The sequence below is a fragment of the Pipistrellus hanaki genome (genome assembly GCF_964339955.1).
Source record: "Pipistrellus hanaki genome assembly, chromosome: 1".
NCBI classification, from domain to species: Eukaryota; Metazoa; Chordata; class Mammalia; order Chiroptera; family Vespertilionidae; genus Pipistrellus; species Pipistrellus hanaki.
The window spans coordinates 152,644,559-152,661,089 of record NC_140503.1 but is presented as its reverse complement, the minus strand read 5'-3'; the positions used below and the strand labels follow the sequence as shown (position 1 = coordinate 152,661,089).

The following is a 16,531-nucleotide window of genomic DNA, read 5'->3' as shown; positions in this document are numbered from 1 at the left end:
ACTTTCTAACCTGCAGGAGACGAAGGAAGCATGCCAGCAGATATAGCCACATTACTCAAAACGTCAATGGGCCTATGAAATAAGAATTGTGAATTCCTGATCGATGAGGAAATATCAACTTGGTGCATTCAAGGACATTTACATTATGATGACCATGGGGTTTGTGAACATTTGTAACTTTTTATAATTTCCATATTACATTTCTCATAGTATGGACAACTTTTTTGCCACTAACTGAATTCTCCCGAAGCTCACATATAAAGTTTCAATAAAAGCCACAAATATGTAGTCGTAAAGATGTTGAATAATCATTTTACAAAACAGTTTTCTGAATGGGGATTAGTTGGTGATTGTTTGTAACAAATATGCTAATGCTTTAGAAATGTCAGTATTTTTGTAATTATTTCTACCTCCAAATATATATATATTGTCTTTCACTGGATAATGTGTGTAGATTTTTACATGTGCCTTATTTGACAATGCTTATGTCTTGTTTTTGCTTGTCTTATTTGAAGTTCTTTTTTATTACGTTAGGTTTAAAAAATACAGCTGTATAGATTATATAGCTTTCATTTTATTGCTATTTGAAGCAGATGTTCACCACTGTCAACAAGAACTCAACCTGAATTTAAAGGTGGCATTCCATATACTTACACCCCAGGTCCTCCCAACTACTTCCGTTAAATACATTTGGCTAGGCACTAAGTTGTTTTCCAGTGAATAGTATCTAAGCCCTTATCTTGCTCCATGGAATAATTAATTCCTTCTGTTCATTTCCCAACTGCGTTAATTGTGCGTATATTACTCTGCCCATTCCTGTGCATGTTTTCATTGATTTCCCTCTCCTGGCTTTTGCTTCTCTTGAAACTGTTGCCCAGTCATTTCTGTTCCAGTTCTTTTTACTCTCTAAATAGTGGTTATTCTGCCACATCTCCACACATCAGCAAAATGTTGGTGACATTTTTTTCTAGCCTGGCAGAACAGATTAACAGGCTATTTCACTTCAAAGCAGACTGAATGTGACTTCATGTTAAGGAAGCATTAGGTACTGCATGGAAATAGGTCATTACCTTTACCTTCTTATAAAGTATGATTTACCAGGTTCCAGAAATTCCAGTACAGGACCTCCTGAAGAGAGCCATTTTTCAATTCCAATTCAGTGTGGGTGACAAAGTGAAACTTAGAAGTAAAGTTGTCTACTTGATATTTAACTCTTTATTAAGTCTTTCTTTAAAATTTTGCCTGTCAGTCTATATTGCTGTTTTTATTACACATAAATTTTTTTGTATAACTTGAGTTTCATGTGTTTTGTTTTTATTATGTAAATACCATTATAAATAAAGTTATTTATAAATCAAAGATTTGTTAATTGGAGATTATACTTTCCAGGCATCCTGACTTGCTAAGATTCTAGGGTAATACAGTCCTCTGTAGTTAGAAGGCTAATGAAACTCTGATAGTGATTCTTCAGATATTGTGGACTCTGAAAAATCATGGCTCAGTACACGTACCCAATCTTGATGGTATATTAAAGATATTCCGTTTATTTTAGTATGGGGACTAAAAGGAATCGGGAAAATATTACTGGCTCCTCCTGCATCACAGTACCCAAATTATTGTCAATTTTTTAAGAATATTACCTTTTAAAATATTACAATAGATTTCTCATAACTTTTTTGTATTAATGTATCTTCATTGAGAGGCTATTTCTTTTGTTAAAACCATATTTTTATCTTCAATGAAATGTAGTTGGGTTCTCCCTCTAATGCTTTATTATGTCTGGGGCCTAATAAAAATATTTGTGATCTTAAGTTGCATTTCACACCCTTTTTAATAGTTTTTAACCCTATCTTTACCCTTAAAAATAAAAATATTGAGCACAAATTAGGTCATATTACATGCTTTATATTGTCTGTTTCTTAATAAACTGGAATTTATTATGTAGGGATCTGTTCTCATGAGTGCCTTCATTTGGCTGATGTCAGTAAATACAACCCATTGATTAGTAAAGGGAGTATATGAGGCCATGGTTACTGGAGTAATATCTTGACCAACTGAAGCAGCCTTTTTTAGTACGTCACGCAAAGATGGAAAGACCTACACTTTATATGTTTTCACAATTATATTCCTGACGCTTATAGTCTTAAATTGATGCCAGAAAGTACTGATATTGAAACATTAATATTGTTCCCAGTTATTGGTGTTATTGTATATTGGTTAAATGGGAGTTATCAAGAGATTTGATTACTATTTGTGTGACCTTAAGTGAGACCCTTAAATAGTTCATGAAATTAAATTGATTTTTTTAACTCTTACCAAAGTATGTGTTGTTGTTTTTTTCCTGATTATAATATGCAATTCAATTTCTGCTCTGAATCATTCATATTCTTTCACTTGCTCATTGAGGAGACATTTACTTTAGGTTGCAGATGGGATAATAGAATGAAAACAGGAAGCCGGTGGGACCCTTCCGTCCCCCCCTCCCCACGTGGGAGTCTGTACTTGTTTGTCAATAATCTCTGCTGTATAATAAATGCCTTTGCTATACTAGCCTCTATTCGTGGATTCATTCTTCGATTCCAGCGGACAAAGAATCCGGTTCCAGTCCAAAAATTGTTTCACTTTCATTTCTTTATTGCATTTTCTGTTGTGGAGTCAAAACCTGGGTTCAAAATAAGACCACCGGAGGCTGATGATTAATTAAAAAAAAGCAGGCAAGGATTTATTGAAATATCTGGCCAGGACAGCCGCAAGAGCACCACATGCAGGTGGTCTCCACACAACTGCACCGTTTCAGGGGTAGGCAGTCCCTTTTAAAGGTTCAAACCACAGGAATTTTCCTTTGTTCTAAATTCTAAATCCTAAAGAATATGTTCCAAACACTGGGGTTAGCCTGCAGGGTAGCTGCTAGTCACATCCTGCTGGACATTGGAATGTGGCCTTATCTTTTTAGCCGATAACACAGAAGCAGAGCTCAGCAGTTAGTCTCTAAAGGTTATCTACAGTTTCTATCCCTGAAGCTACTGAGTCAGTGGGAATCAATCTCCTGTGGTCCTGGTCCCAGGCAAGGGAAAATTGCCTTAGCCTCCAGGTCTCCACCTGGAAGCTGAGGTATGTATTCCGTGTTTAATCAGGCAGGAGCCAGACTTAGCAGGGTTAAAATTCAAACAGCAGTTTTTACCAAAGTATGGTTGCCACTATATTTCATTTTCATCTTCATTAGTGAGTTCCCTTATTCAATTACCCACTTTTGTAAGATGGTTTATCACAGAGAAACAAGCAGCCAATAAACAACACTTTATTGTCTGTAGGTGAATAACACAGATGTGCAGGGACCAACCATTAACAGACTGAATGAAGTGACATCATTGGTCATGGTCTTGCTGTGCATCTTTTTTACATAGAGATTTGTGGGCTGAAGAGCTAGCAACAGGGTTTATACTTAATACAGTTACTCACAGTTACCATGGTAACTGAAATCCAAACCATTTTCAGGGGGGGATGTGTTATTTAATAAGCTATTGTGGCCAAAATTAATGCATGACAACTGGTGCAAGGTGAGGTCTTAAACTATTTTTTCTCGGTTATAAGTGTTCTAAGTATTCTTGTCGGGGGGTGGAGGGGTGGAGGGTGGGGGTATGGATACTGACAACTAAATGTCCTTTTTTTTCCTTTTCAAACAGAATATGGGAAATGGGAGTCTTGATGGAGTGGGGGAGGGGGGACAGGCTGGTGTAGCTTCTTATCTGGTGGGAGCGAACAGCCAAGTCATTCCTGGAGGCAGCAGGAACCCCTAGACTAGAGTCTGGTGTGGGGCCTTCGAAGTATCCAGTCAGCAATGGCAGGGATGGCCTGGACTTTCTTCCGTAATGCCACCAGCCTGGGATGGATGTCCAACAAGTCAGCTTTCAAGGCCAAAAGGGTAGTGCTGCAAATTTCCCAGTAGAAATCTGCCCAAGTTACCTGATTGAAAGGAAACAAATTTCCACGTCAATGTAAAAGCATAACTTCTTAATCTAAAAAATAGTTTTGTTTTTAATTCAAAGTAATCTTTTGTTATTACAAAAGTGGAATGTATGTGAGACAGTATAGGGGTCACATCTGAACTCCATCTTACAGGCCTGACTATGACTTCCTGGCTTCAGTAAAATTATGTAGTTAAAATTAACCTAACCACATCCTTAAAGGAATGATTGTATGGCGATAACATCCTTTCTTAACATCATAGTCTGCAAAATTTTTGTTTTGTCAAGTACATGGTAACTGGAATGTTTGTACAAGCATTATTATGGGCCCACTGACCACGGAAGACATCCTGTGGCCCCGTGGGTGTGGCTCAATGGTTGGGCATCAACCTATGAACCAGGAGGTCACGTTCAATTCCCAGTCAGGGCACATGCCCAGTAGGGGGCCGAGCATCTCTCTCATCATTGGTTTCCAGCTCTCTCTCCCTTTTCCTTGCTCTCTGAAGTCAGTAAAAATATGTTTTAAACAAAAAACATCCTCTGACTACCCCAGGATCAACTGCCACCAGATGACCTTTGTGGGACAACTGACCACATCCTCATTCCCAATTCCTGCATCCATGCCAAACTAACCATTTACAAGAACTTCTCTTTTTCTGATCAAATCCCTTGTGCACAAACTCTTTTCAATAAACTCCATCTGCTTGATCTTGTACTGAGTTCAGTGCTCATTTCTATGAAATTGAAACTCAAGAATCTGGCATTCAAGGTCCAATAGCGTGTATGATAGAAAATTACCGATAACACCATATTCCCAACATTCAGAGGGCACTAATATTAACTTCTGTATATAAGGTGGTATTCTGTGTGTGTGTGCATTTTTAGAAAGATGAGATCTTACAGTACATACTCTTATAACTTGATTAATCTTCATCTCTCTGACTATATTTTCATCTTATCTAATACACAATCAATACTTTTCCATCTGTTCCAAAATGTTCTTCATAGGACAAAGCAGAATCCATTTTAAGACCATGCATTTTATCTGGTTGTGTCCTTTAACTCCCTTTAATTTAGAACAGCACCATTTTTTTTCAATCACTGAATTAGTTAGGATTCCACACTAGTCCTATACAATGTCCTTACTTCATGGTTTGTGTGATCATCTCCTTGTTTACCTTGTTCTTTTACACTGCAGAATGTAAAGGAATAGGGTGTAAGTTATACCTATGGAATTTATTGTTTGTTTTTTAATTTGTATCCTATATAATAAAAGGCTAATATGCAAATTGACCAAACGGTGGAATGACCAGTTGTTATGATGCACAATGACCATGCTCAATGCAGGAGCTGCCCCCTGGTGGTCAGTGCACTCCCACAGGGGGACACCACTCAGGCAGAAGCCAGGCTCATGGCTGGCGAGTGCAGTGGCAGTGGCAGGAGCCTCTCGCACCTCCACGGCAGTGCTAAGCCATCAGGGAGCAGGCCTAAGCCTTCAGTCGGACATCTCCCCAGGGCTCCCAAACTGTGAGAGGGCACAGGCAGGGCTGAGAGACATGCCCCCCCCCCTAGCCCCGAGTGTACAAATTTCGTGCACCAGGACTCTAGTTTATCTATATTAGAGAGGGAGAAAGAAACATCGATTTGTTGTTCCACTTATTTATGAATTCATTGTTCCTAAAAGTGTTCCGACCAGGATCAAACCCAAAACCTTGGCGTATCAGGATGATGCTCTAACCAACTGAGCTACCCAGCCAAGGCAAGAGTTCATAGTTTTAAGTTAGTATTTCTGGCTAACACACATTATATTGTATCACATCAGATGATTTAAAATAAAGGTGTCTGACTATAAGATTGACCATGATGATGACAGGCTGGTCCTACTTTTGTATACTTTTTTTATATCCTTGTCCCCTTTGTGACTAGAAACGAATCTGGATGACATTACTTTGGCTCAAAAAGTGAAGTTCAAATGTGGACTAGTAGCTTGCTTTCTTTTCTTTCTTTTTTATTTTTATTTTTGTTGTTGTTGTTAATCCTCACCTGAGGATATTTTTCTGTTGATTTTTTAGAAAGAGTGGAAGGGAAAAGGTGAGACAAAGAAACATCGATGATGATATTTCATTATTATTATTATTATTATTATTATTATTATTATTTTGGTTAATCCTCACCCAAGGGTATTTTTCCATTGTTCTTTTAGAGAGTGAAAGATAGAACAATCGATGTGAGAGAAACACATTGATTGGTTGCCTCCTGCAGGAGGCTTGACCAGGACCGGGGAGGAGCCTGCAACCAAGGTATGTGCCCTTGACCTGAATTGATCCTGGGACCTTTTGGTCTGCAGACCCACATTCTATCCACTGAGCCAAACTGGCTAGGGCAGTGATATTTTATTTTAATCTCTCCTAATTTATTGACTAAAATGTTTTTATGAAGACAAATTTGGCCATCAATTTTTATTATCTTGAGATACAACAACTGGTTTTATTCAAACCTCCCACTTTTCTGTTTGTTTTCATAATAATAATTTGGCTCTGTAGAATCTTCTAAAAGTAACCAGTGAAACTTGGTTTGGGGGGTTGTATATGTCTGTGTGTTTGGTTGTGGTGGTCATACTCATGGATTCATTCATTTTGATTTGTTTCAGTCCATTGCAGTTAACATTCTTACTGCAGCTTGAATTATCTTTGGCCAGTAGGAGCCTCTTCAGGTTGACTTCTGAGACCTTTGGACACAACTCCTGTTGGCTTTGAGAATTTATTTCCTTCTGGTATGACAAGGAATTCCCAGTTAATCTTTTACATTTCCTGTCCCAAACTGAGAATGAGCCTTTCTCCAAGAAGCCCTGGTTCCTTCAGTATTTGAAGACCAGAATCTCAGGCTTAGGGGTGGCCAGGACAACTGTGTTGGTCATTGTTGAAAAAGAGATACTAAATGAATTTTTCTTATACTTTATCTTAAGATAAAGTACAACATGAGTATATACTGTTGCATATAGTTTACACTCAGAAATAGAATGTTTACTTAACCTTATTGATCTTATATCTCTATCTTCTTTCTCCCATAGTGAAAGGTTCTCAATAGCATATATAGTCAAATTTCCGTGTTCTTCATATTATGCTATTTCTTTTTTGTTAATCCTCACCCAAGAATATTTTTTTTTATTGATTTTTAGAGAGTGGAAGGGAGAGGGAGAGATAGAGAAACATTGATGAGAAAAAGGCACATCGATTGGTTGCCTTCTGCATGCTGGGATAGAGGCTGCAATGGAGGTACATGCTCTTGACCAGAATCAAACCCAGGACCATTCAGTCTGAGCTGACCTTCTACCCACTGAGACAAATCAGCTACAGCTTCATATTTTCTTAGTTTTCTTTTTAATTGATTTAAGAGAGGAAGGGAGAGGTAGAGAGAGATAGAAACATCAATGATGAAAGAGAATCATTGATCAGCTGCCTCCTGCACGCCCCACACTGGGGATCAAGCCCACAACTTGGGCATGTGCCCTGACTGGGAATTGAACTGTGACCTGGTTTATAGGTCTACACTTAACCACTGAGCCATGCTGGCTGGGCTTGAAGCTCTATTCTTCAAAGTGGTTCTTCACTAATAGAATACATAGGTACTTACATACTATATACCTCAATCTGACACAGGTTTATTTGTTTCACTTTGCAGTGATAACTTTTAAAGATGTTTTTGTTATTATTGTTATATAATTATATGAAATATTTTAGTTATTGATTTCAAAATTAAGCCTACCAAAAAATGTTAGCTTTTATCTCTGCTCTCTTACTCCCTCCTAATGGGTAATTTTCTCCCCACCCCCCCATAAGTTTTTATATCTTTGGTTTATCTTCACAAATAAATGAAGAATATATATATATATATATATATATATATATATATATATATATATATATATATATCTTTATTTATATATACTTACTTGTACTTTTTAAGCTGTAAAACATACTCACAGAGTTACCAATGAACCACTCTCTTTCCCCTAAGAAAGTATCCAAATCTTGTAGAAGATGGGGTGCATCGTATGTAAGTAGTTCATTAAACATCTGCTCCTAAGAGAGTAATAAAAAGATCACTTTTAAGAAAATAGGAAGAGACTGATCCAAGATGGCTGCGCCCAGGTGAACACCTAGCCACAGCCGCACACAACAATTTCAATAAAATACAACTAAAATATAAAACGGACATTGCCCAGAACTACAGGAAGGTTGACTTACTGGAAATTCTACAGCGAGAAGCAAGGAGAAAACCAGAAGGAGGCGCGGAGGAGCTGGAAAAGCCCAAGGTACGGAGACACGCGGCATGCAGAGAGGACGGAGCCGGAGAGGAGGGGGAGGCGGAGTGCCTTTACTAAGGTAAGTCAGGTAGTGGATAACTACTTTACCAATTTGTTGATTTACTTCCTGGCATCATAACTTAGGTAATATGGATTGCTGTAACATAATGCCTTATATTTGCAGAGTATAATTTGCAAAAGCATCTATAATAATAAAAGCATAATATGCTAATTAGAATAGACAACTGAACAACCTTTTGGACAAAGCTGCAGTGGCAGGGGCTGAGGCAGAGGTAGTTAGGGGCAATCAGACAGGCAGGTGAACAGTTAGGGGCTATCTGGCAGGCAGGCAAGCAGTAGAGGGGTTAGGGTGATCAGGCAGGCAGGCTAGTGAGCAGTTAGGAACCAGCGGTCCCAGATTGTGAGAGGGTGCAGGCTGGGCTGAGGGAGCCTCCCCCTACCTGTGCATAAATTTTGTGCACCAGGCCTCTAGTTATTACATATTTATATATATTTTCCAGATTTTACAAATTAAAGGTGGATATCTAATCATTATGTTGATTTTATATTCTTTACTGGTCTATATCACTTAGGTACATAACATTCTCTCTTTGTGGTTAATATATCCATAGTTTTAAATAAAAGAGTGTGAATTCTTCTGTCTCTTACACAGAATTTCTGAGCTGACACAATGGGCCCAGAGCTGGGTGGCAGACACTTCCTGTAGCTCAGCACAGCTCAGCATCAGTTGGAAAGATGAATAGTTAGAAACCAGAAGGAGTTAAACAGAGTGGGATGTAACTGCTGGACAGCTTTCCTAAACCTCCTGAATCTCACCTGGGTAATTTTGTTACTTTCCCTAATGTGCATGTCCACAAGTAAGGTATACCAATGACTGTGTATATGCAGTACCAAATAAGAATCTTATCTCTGTGCCATTGACTTCTCCTTTAGCCCAGGTTCTCTTTATGTGTTTGGTCATCTTAGTCTAATGAATAACCAAACAGGATAATCATTAGTATTTTTTGAAGTTATTTTAAATAATACTCATCAAAATAACAAAGAAGATGAACTTTGATCAGACATTCTAGGTGTGCAGTTTCCCAAGTGAGCACTTTTTAAAATGCATTTTCTAATAGAGCCTAGATAGCCACTCTTCGATTTGGTGGACTCTGTACTGTCCTACTGCCTCCTCCAGGGAGTTATGAGGCGTTTCTTCACCCTGAGAAGTCATTGCTATAGTATCCCATCAAATGGCTTTTAGAGGAATTAGAGAGGATTGTGTATTTCCCCAAAGCATTATTTTTAAATCCACACTACTAAAACCACTTAGTATTGAAAATGCGCCACGAGCATCCCTTCACGCCTGCTCATCCTCCATCTGACCGCTGCCCCTGTTCTCCAGATGAGGAAATGGAAACACACATTGCATTACCAAAGAAATGCTAGTGGTAAGATCAAGGATTATCAGGGTGACCAATGTCCAGAGACATTTTTTCTCTTTCAAATTAAATTTAAATTTATTTTTTAAAATTGTAAATTGAATCACCAGCAACCAGTGCTAAAACACTTATAATTATGTGTATTTGATAGATTTTTAAAGCACATGGAATAAGAGAACTATTTTCATCATCCATCTTTACTGCAATATTCTGCTGTTGAAAATTTTATCTGACCACAAGATGGCAGCAGTACAATCCACTACAAGGAGACTAGGGGATAAAATACACAAGACCTATGCAGTTTCATCGTATACTAGCCAGGTTCTGCTTATTAATCAGACAGTCTGTAGCTCTTTGCAATATTTCTGAAACACATTCTCCCTTCATATAATTTATTCATGTGTTTGGGTAGCATCCTGTGAAATATTTTTTTGAGGTAGGTGGTAAGAGAATTGTTATTCTAATACAAAAGATACCCTTACCATAAACACGCAAAGAACATTTTCCTCTGTGACATGGCCACGGAAGGGTACCAAATAGAGAAACATATAAGGGAAAGCCCATAAGTTGACAGACTGCCAATCAGTGAAGTCTTTGGTATGTGGAACAAAAAGCTTTAGAGGAAAAAAAGTCACATACAAAAGGTCGGTAATTAGGTTGGATTCGGACTTCTCAACAGCTAGAAGACCATAGCTAAATGTTTTCAAATACTAAAGAAAAACTACTTTCAATACAGAATTCTATAGCCAGTCAAATTTTTAATCAAGTATCAAGATGAAATAAAAACATTTTTAGACAATTAAGGTCACAAACTTTTCCCTATACTCAGTAAGCTATTAGAAGATTGCTCCACAAAAACAAGGCCCTGAAGAGGATTAAATGAAGAATCCAAGATGAGAAAGATCTCAGGATGAGACAACTGTGCACTGGGTAGCTAGGGCAATGGTCGGCAAACTCATTAGTCAACAGAGCCAAATATCAACAGTACAACGATTGAAATTTCTTTTGAGAGCCAAATTTTTAAAACTTAAACTTATTCTAATGCCACTTCTTCAAAATAGATTCACCCAAGCCATGGTATTTTGTGGAAGAGCCACATTCAAGGTGCCAAAGAGCTGCATGTGGCTCGTGAGCCTCAGTTTGCCGACCACCGGTTTAGAGCAACCAAACCAGAGACACAAAAGAGGGACATATCCATACTATCTACGGTCATATCTCCTGTCATCAAACCTTCATTTTCAAGGTTTGGAACCAGAGTATGTGCCCCAAATAAACAAAAGAGGAAATAAAGTCAGAGGATGGCATCCAAGAGACAGGACCCCAACTCAAAAGAAAGACAACCCTGGGATGGCAGTGAAGGGAAGTATGAGAGCTGTGCAGAAAACCTAGTCAGCTCTACAGAGGCTCTGGCCAGATATCAACAGGAAAATAATGAGAATAATAGATTATCATATCACTGACTCTGTGGAAAACTATATTGGTAGGTTACAGAATAGTATGGGAAGGTTTAACAAGAATAAAGCAAATGCAAAAAAGACAATTACTAACTTTGAAGAGGAAAAGGGAGAAAGGAAATATTATCAAAGTGTACTATGGCCCAGCCAGCATGGTTCACTGTTTCATTACTGGTCAGGGCGCATTCCCAGGTTGTGGGCTCAGTCCCCAGTAGGGGGAGTGCAGGAGGTGGCCAATCAATGATTCTGTTTCTATCTCTCTCTCACTCTACCTTCCTCTCTGAAATCAATAATAACATTTTTTAAAAAACTATACCACGATGCACAGTTTTGTATGTTTACATGGAGATACTGATATAATTTTTTAAATTATAACTATACTAGAGGCCCAGTGCACAGATTTGTGCACCAGTGTGATCCCTGACCTGGCCTGTGGGGATTAGGCAAAAACTAGCTCTCTGACATCCCCTCAGATGTCCCAGATTGTAAGAGGATACAGGCCAGGCTGAGGGATCACACCGATGCATGATCAGGGGTGAGGAGGGACCAAAGGAGTGCTCCAGGACTGTGTCTGGCCAGTCTTGCCCAGTCCCAATCAGCAGGACCCCAGCAGTAAGCTAACCTACTGGTCAAGCTAACCATCTGCCCCCTGGTGGTCAGTGCACATCATAGTGACTGGTTGAATGGTCAAATGGTCAATTAGCATATTAGGCTTTTATATATTTAGATTGGAAATTTACAGGAAGCAGAGAGGTTGATTGTGTAAGAGTGAAATTATTTTAAAAATATATATTTTTATTGATTTCAGAGAGGGAGAGGGAGAAAGAGATAGAAACATCAGTGATGAGAATCATTGATTGGCTGCTTCCTGTACGCCCCACACTGGGATCAAGGCTGAAATCCAGGCCTGTGACTTGATCTGGAATAGAATGGTGACCATGTGGTTTATAAGTTGACACTCAGCCACGGAGCATGCCGGCTGGGCTAAGATTTAAATTCTTATTACTATACTAAGATGTCCACAGAATCTAAAATAAGTCAATTAAAGTAAGCCACTTTTATATATCCTATAGATATATGGAGATGTGAAAATCCTAGAGCAACATCTAAAAGGATTAAAAAGAGTGTTGTTTCTTAGAGGTTATTGTGAAAAGGGTAGGGGAGAGAATCACTGTACTTTGTTTGAAACTTTTTAATATAATTTGACATTTTTAAGCTATAAGTTTGTCTAACTCTGATAAAAAGGGACTTTAAAAAAGCACCTAACATCATGTTTGACAAAGTGGATCTGATTAATAACAGTAATAGCAAACTGATCACATTACTTTTATATCTTGTTTTTTCTCGGCCCAAGGAAATTGTGACATGAAATCATCCAATGTGTCCACAATAGCATCAACTTGACATTGTTCCAGTTCTGTTTTTCCAGCCAAATCTGTAGAATAGAGGCCCACAAATATGTTCAACATTAACTTTTTTAGTAGGCAATAGATTCATATAGCTCAAAAATTCAAAACAACACAAAACAGTACTCAGTGAAGACTAACTTGCACTCTTGCCCCTATCCATCTTATTTTCTGTTACCAACTATTATACCATATTTTTTATTAATTTGTTTTATTAATTTCTTTTATATTATTTCATTGTTTCTTTATGTGCCTCTCCCATTTGTCCTAATGATTTCTCCTTACACGTCACTTAAGGTGTCCTTGCTCTTTTTTCAGCTCCATGGAACTTCCGTTAGTAGAAGTGCCACATTTTATTTACCCTGAGCTGATTAGGTTTGCTTTCAATCTTTTGCTAATACAAGCAATACTACAATAAATAACGAGTATATTAATTTTCATTTATTTTTCAAAAGTAGTTGTTTTCATTTTTGCAGACAGGTTTTTTTTAAGTTTTTTTTTTTTTTTTTTTTTTTTTTTTTTTTTTTTTTTTTTTTTAATATATTGATTTCAGAGAGGAAGGGAGAGGGAGAGAGAGATGGAAACATCAATGATAAGAGAGAATCACTGGGGTACTGGGGATCAAGCCTGAAACTTGGGATCCTTCAAGCTCAACTCAAATGTCATTTTCACTTCAAAGTCAAATCTTCATAGTCAGAAGGAATCTCCATCTCTTCTAAACTTCCAAAGAATTTCATTTGTTGAAATATGTGTTAGTGCAACATAAAGTGTAAATATATATACATATTTTTGGTTAAAAAATAAACTTGTTTAATAAATATAATATATATATATATTTTTCAGTCATTTAAAATCTTAAAACACAATATATATATACTACCTGTATTTTTGGTCAAGTATCTTGCTATTGCTAGGCTCTGGTGAAGATTAAGTCCATCAACTTCCAAAATGGGGATTTTGCGAAATGGAAGAGCTTCAAATAAAAAGAGAAAAGAATCAACTTCCATAATAAAATCTATTACAATTCTCCTTTCTTTTACTGATTATTATGGAAATAAGACATGATCTTAAAGTTATGGAATTATTGAATATTTATTGAGCATCCTCTAGTGGAATCTTTACATTTTACAAGGTTTTTTTTTTTTTAAATATATTTTATTGATTTTTACAGAGAGGAAGGGAGATAGAGAGCCAGAAACGTCGATGAGAGAGAAACATCGACCAGCCGCCTCCTGCACACCCCCCACTGGGGATGTGCCCGCAACCAAGGTACATGCCCTTGACCATAATCGAACCTGGGACCTTTCAGTCCGCAGACCGACGCTCTACCACTGAGCCAAAAATGGTTTCGGCTGTTTTTTTTGTTTTGTTTTGTTTTTTAAGAGTTGTTTGTTAAAAGACCTTCTATACAGTTGATGACAGAACCAGGTTGAAAACCCAAGTATACAGTAAAACTCTATATTATACATGCATTATCTCATATACTTACATATGCTTACTACTTAATTAAAAAAACACCTTTCTTTTAAAGCTTCATTAATTTTTGAGGCCTTAATCAGCGATCACATTAATTATTCTTTAACACCATAGTCTGAGTCCTAACCAGTTTGGCTCAATGGATAGAGTGTTGGCCTGTGAACTGAAGGGTCCCAGGTTTGATTCTGCTCAAGGGCATATTCCTTGGTCACAGGCACATCCCCAGTGGGGGGTGTGCAGGAGGCAGCTGACTGGTGTTTTTCTATCATCAATGTTTCTAACTCTTTATTCCTCTCTGTTCTTCTCTGTAAAAAAAATCAATAAAATACATAGAAAATAAAAATAAAATCATAGTCTGAATAATATGGAAGCTTGACTTACATGTGAATTATGGTAAGGAATTTAGCAAAATTCTCTTTTTGATGAGGGACTATTTGAAGTATATAGTAAGGCAGCAAGCATATTTGTACAAACATAGGACAGACTCATAGCAGATAGCATATTAATATTTAACCTGTAAGCCCTACTTTATTGTTATCAAATCTATTATGTTTTTGTCAGAAAGCAATATATATTATAGAAAACTTCTAAAATGAAGATAAATAAAAATAGTTCTACTATATAATTATAACTATTTTATTATTTTAATTGCTTTCCCATATATATTAAAAAGAGTTTTAGTGTATATTTGTGGGATTTTATGCAAATGTTATAAAATTTTATCCTCTTTAAACCACTTTTGAGTTCAGTGTCTGTTACTTGAAACTATATCCTAACTATCATAAACTTTAAGATCCTTTTCAACTTTATAAAAATATATTTTAAAATATTAAGAAAATGCAGCAATTCCATTTTCATTAACAATGAAAAGTTAAGGCAAAATAGGCTATAAGGCACTAAAAGAAAAATCTAAAAACATATCTAAAAGGTGGCATTTTAAATGTATTATCTCTATCTCTTGACTTAGTGATGGAGTTAATTTTCACCTATTTTATGTCCATAGAATTAAAAACCCCATATAAAAATCCTGATATTGGAAGAAACGTTTGGACATTAATGGCAAATTTTCATAAAAACAGAAAACAAAATATTCTAACCCACTGGAGAAGAATTCTCTGATAACGAAAAGAGTAGCTTTTAAGAAACTCATAATTCCAAAAAGCACGTAGCAATACTTAATGTTCACATACCATTTATCATAGTATTATTGTGGTTAACATTATCTAGTACAAGAAACTTGGTTCATCATATTAAATTGACCTATGTTTGAAAATTGCTAGGGCTGTGAACTTGGAAAAATTACCTAAACTCTGTGTGTTTCAGTTATCCCAATTATGGAATTAAAATAATATATCCCATGTAGGCATGCTAGATAAATTAAATGAAATAGAGGCTGTAAAGTATTTATCAAGTGCCAGACAGTCTTCAAGGACCCAAGAGTTATTTTCTTCAACTTCATCTTTATGTGATTTTATAATAATCCAGCATAAATATGTAGACTTTAGACATAATTAGTACTTGATATTTCTAGATAACATCTACAGGATGACTTACTTATTGAGAACCACACACTGTTGTTTGTTAAATGTTATATTTTCAATTCTTCCCCATTGTCCTCAATGCTAAGTAGCATGTTTTGATTGGGTTACTTGACCGATTTGTCCATCTGCTCTTTTCTCTGATCAAACAGATCCCAGTTTTGTTTTCATATCCACCCTCTCTTATAGAGTCACATGCCTCATAAAAATTGATTCCATCCCCAACGTCAGAGGGGGGCTGAATGGTTCTCAGGGTCTTCCCATCATCCTCTTGGCCAGTGACTGATTCAGAAAAGGACATGTGACTCAATTTGTGCCAACGAGACATGGGAAATTTGCGGAGGTCTTCTGGGAAAGTTTTTCTTTATTCTTCTGGGAACACTTAAGGAAGCAGTTCTCTCTCTTACTCTTTCCCATACTAATATATCCTCTGAGCATTGCCGTTCAAGGCTGTGCGGCTGGAATTGCAGTAAGCACATGGCTACCAGCCACATGATACAGCCAACACGCTAAGGAGAAAATGAATAAAGCCATCCTTGGAAGCCTGTTCTGCTTCTGGATTTTCAGTTTTGTGATACAAGTCATTATTCTTATTACTTATGCTATTTTGAGTTTCATTTTCTGTTAGAGGGGCACATCTGATCCCTTGTTAAAGCATAGAGATCCATAGCAACTCTAATTATCAAGAATATTGACTTCAGCTCTAGCAAGTTTGGCTCAGTGGACAGAGTGTCAGTCTGCAGACCAAAGGCCCCGAGTTCGATTCCACTCAAGGGCACATGTCTCGGTTGCAGGCTCCTTCCGGGCCTGGGCCCTGGTTGGGGTTGGTGCATGAGGCAAACAATGTGCTTCCCTCACATCAATATTTCCTCTCTGTCTTGTCCTCCTTCTTCCACTGTCTCTAAAAATAAATGAAAACTATCCTTAGGTGAGGATTAAAAAAA

At 37.2% G+C, this 16,531-nt stretch overlaps 2 protein-coding genes across 11 annotated transcripts in view; one reads left to right on the top strand and one right to left on the bottom strand.

The window, feature by feature from the left end:
• SMARCAD1 (SNF2 related chromatin remodeling ATPase with DExD box 1) overlaps nt 1–1,359 on the top strand; it is a 91,913-nt gene extending 90,554 nt beyond the window's left edge. For all 3 annotated transcript variants that reach the window (XM_084897074.1, XM_084897075.1, XM_084897073.1), the window contains exon 24: nt 17–1,359. In XM_084897074.1, the coding sequence (XP_084753200.1) occupies nt 17–78 (62 nt within the window). In that variant the 3' untranslated portion in view covers nt 79–1,359. The remainder of the gene's footprint in view (nt 1–16) is intronic.
• Nucleotides 516–16,531, bottom strand: part of HPGDS (hematopoietic prostaglandin D synthase) — a 29,101-nt gene continuing 13,085 nt past the window's right edge. For 2 of the 8 annotated variants that reach the window (XM_084897283.1, XM_084897284.1), the window contains exons 3-6: nt 13,454–13,546; nt 12,493–12,602; nt 7,949–8,047; nt 516–3,963 (exon numbers count right to left, since the gene is read on the bottom strand). In XM_084897283.1, the coding sequence (XP_084753409.1) occupies nt 3,799–3,963; nt 7,949–8,047; nt 12,493–12,602; nt 13,454–13,546 (467 nt within the window). In that variant the 3' untranslated portion in view covers nt 516–3,798. Of the gene's footprint in view, nt 3,964–7,917; nt 8,048–12,492; nt 12,603–13,453; nt 13,547–16,531 lie in introns of all 8 variants that reach the window. The other 6 variants (XM_084897285.1, XM_084897286.1, XM_084897289.1 and 3 more) reach the window with 3 other exon arrangements.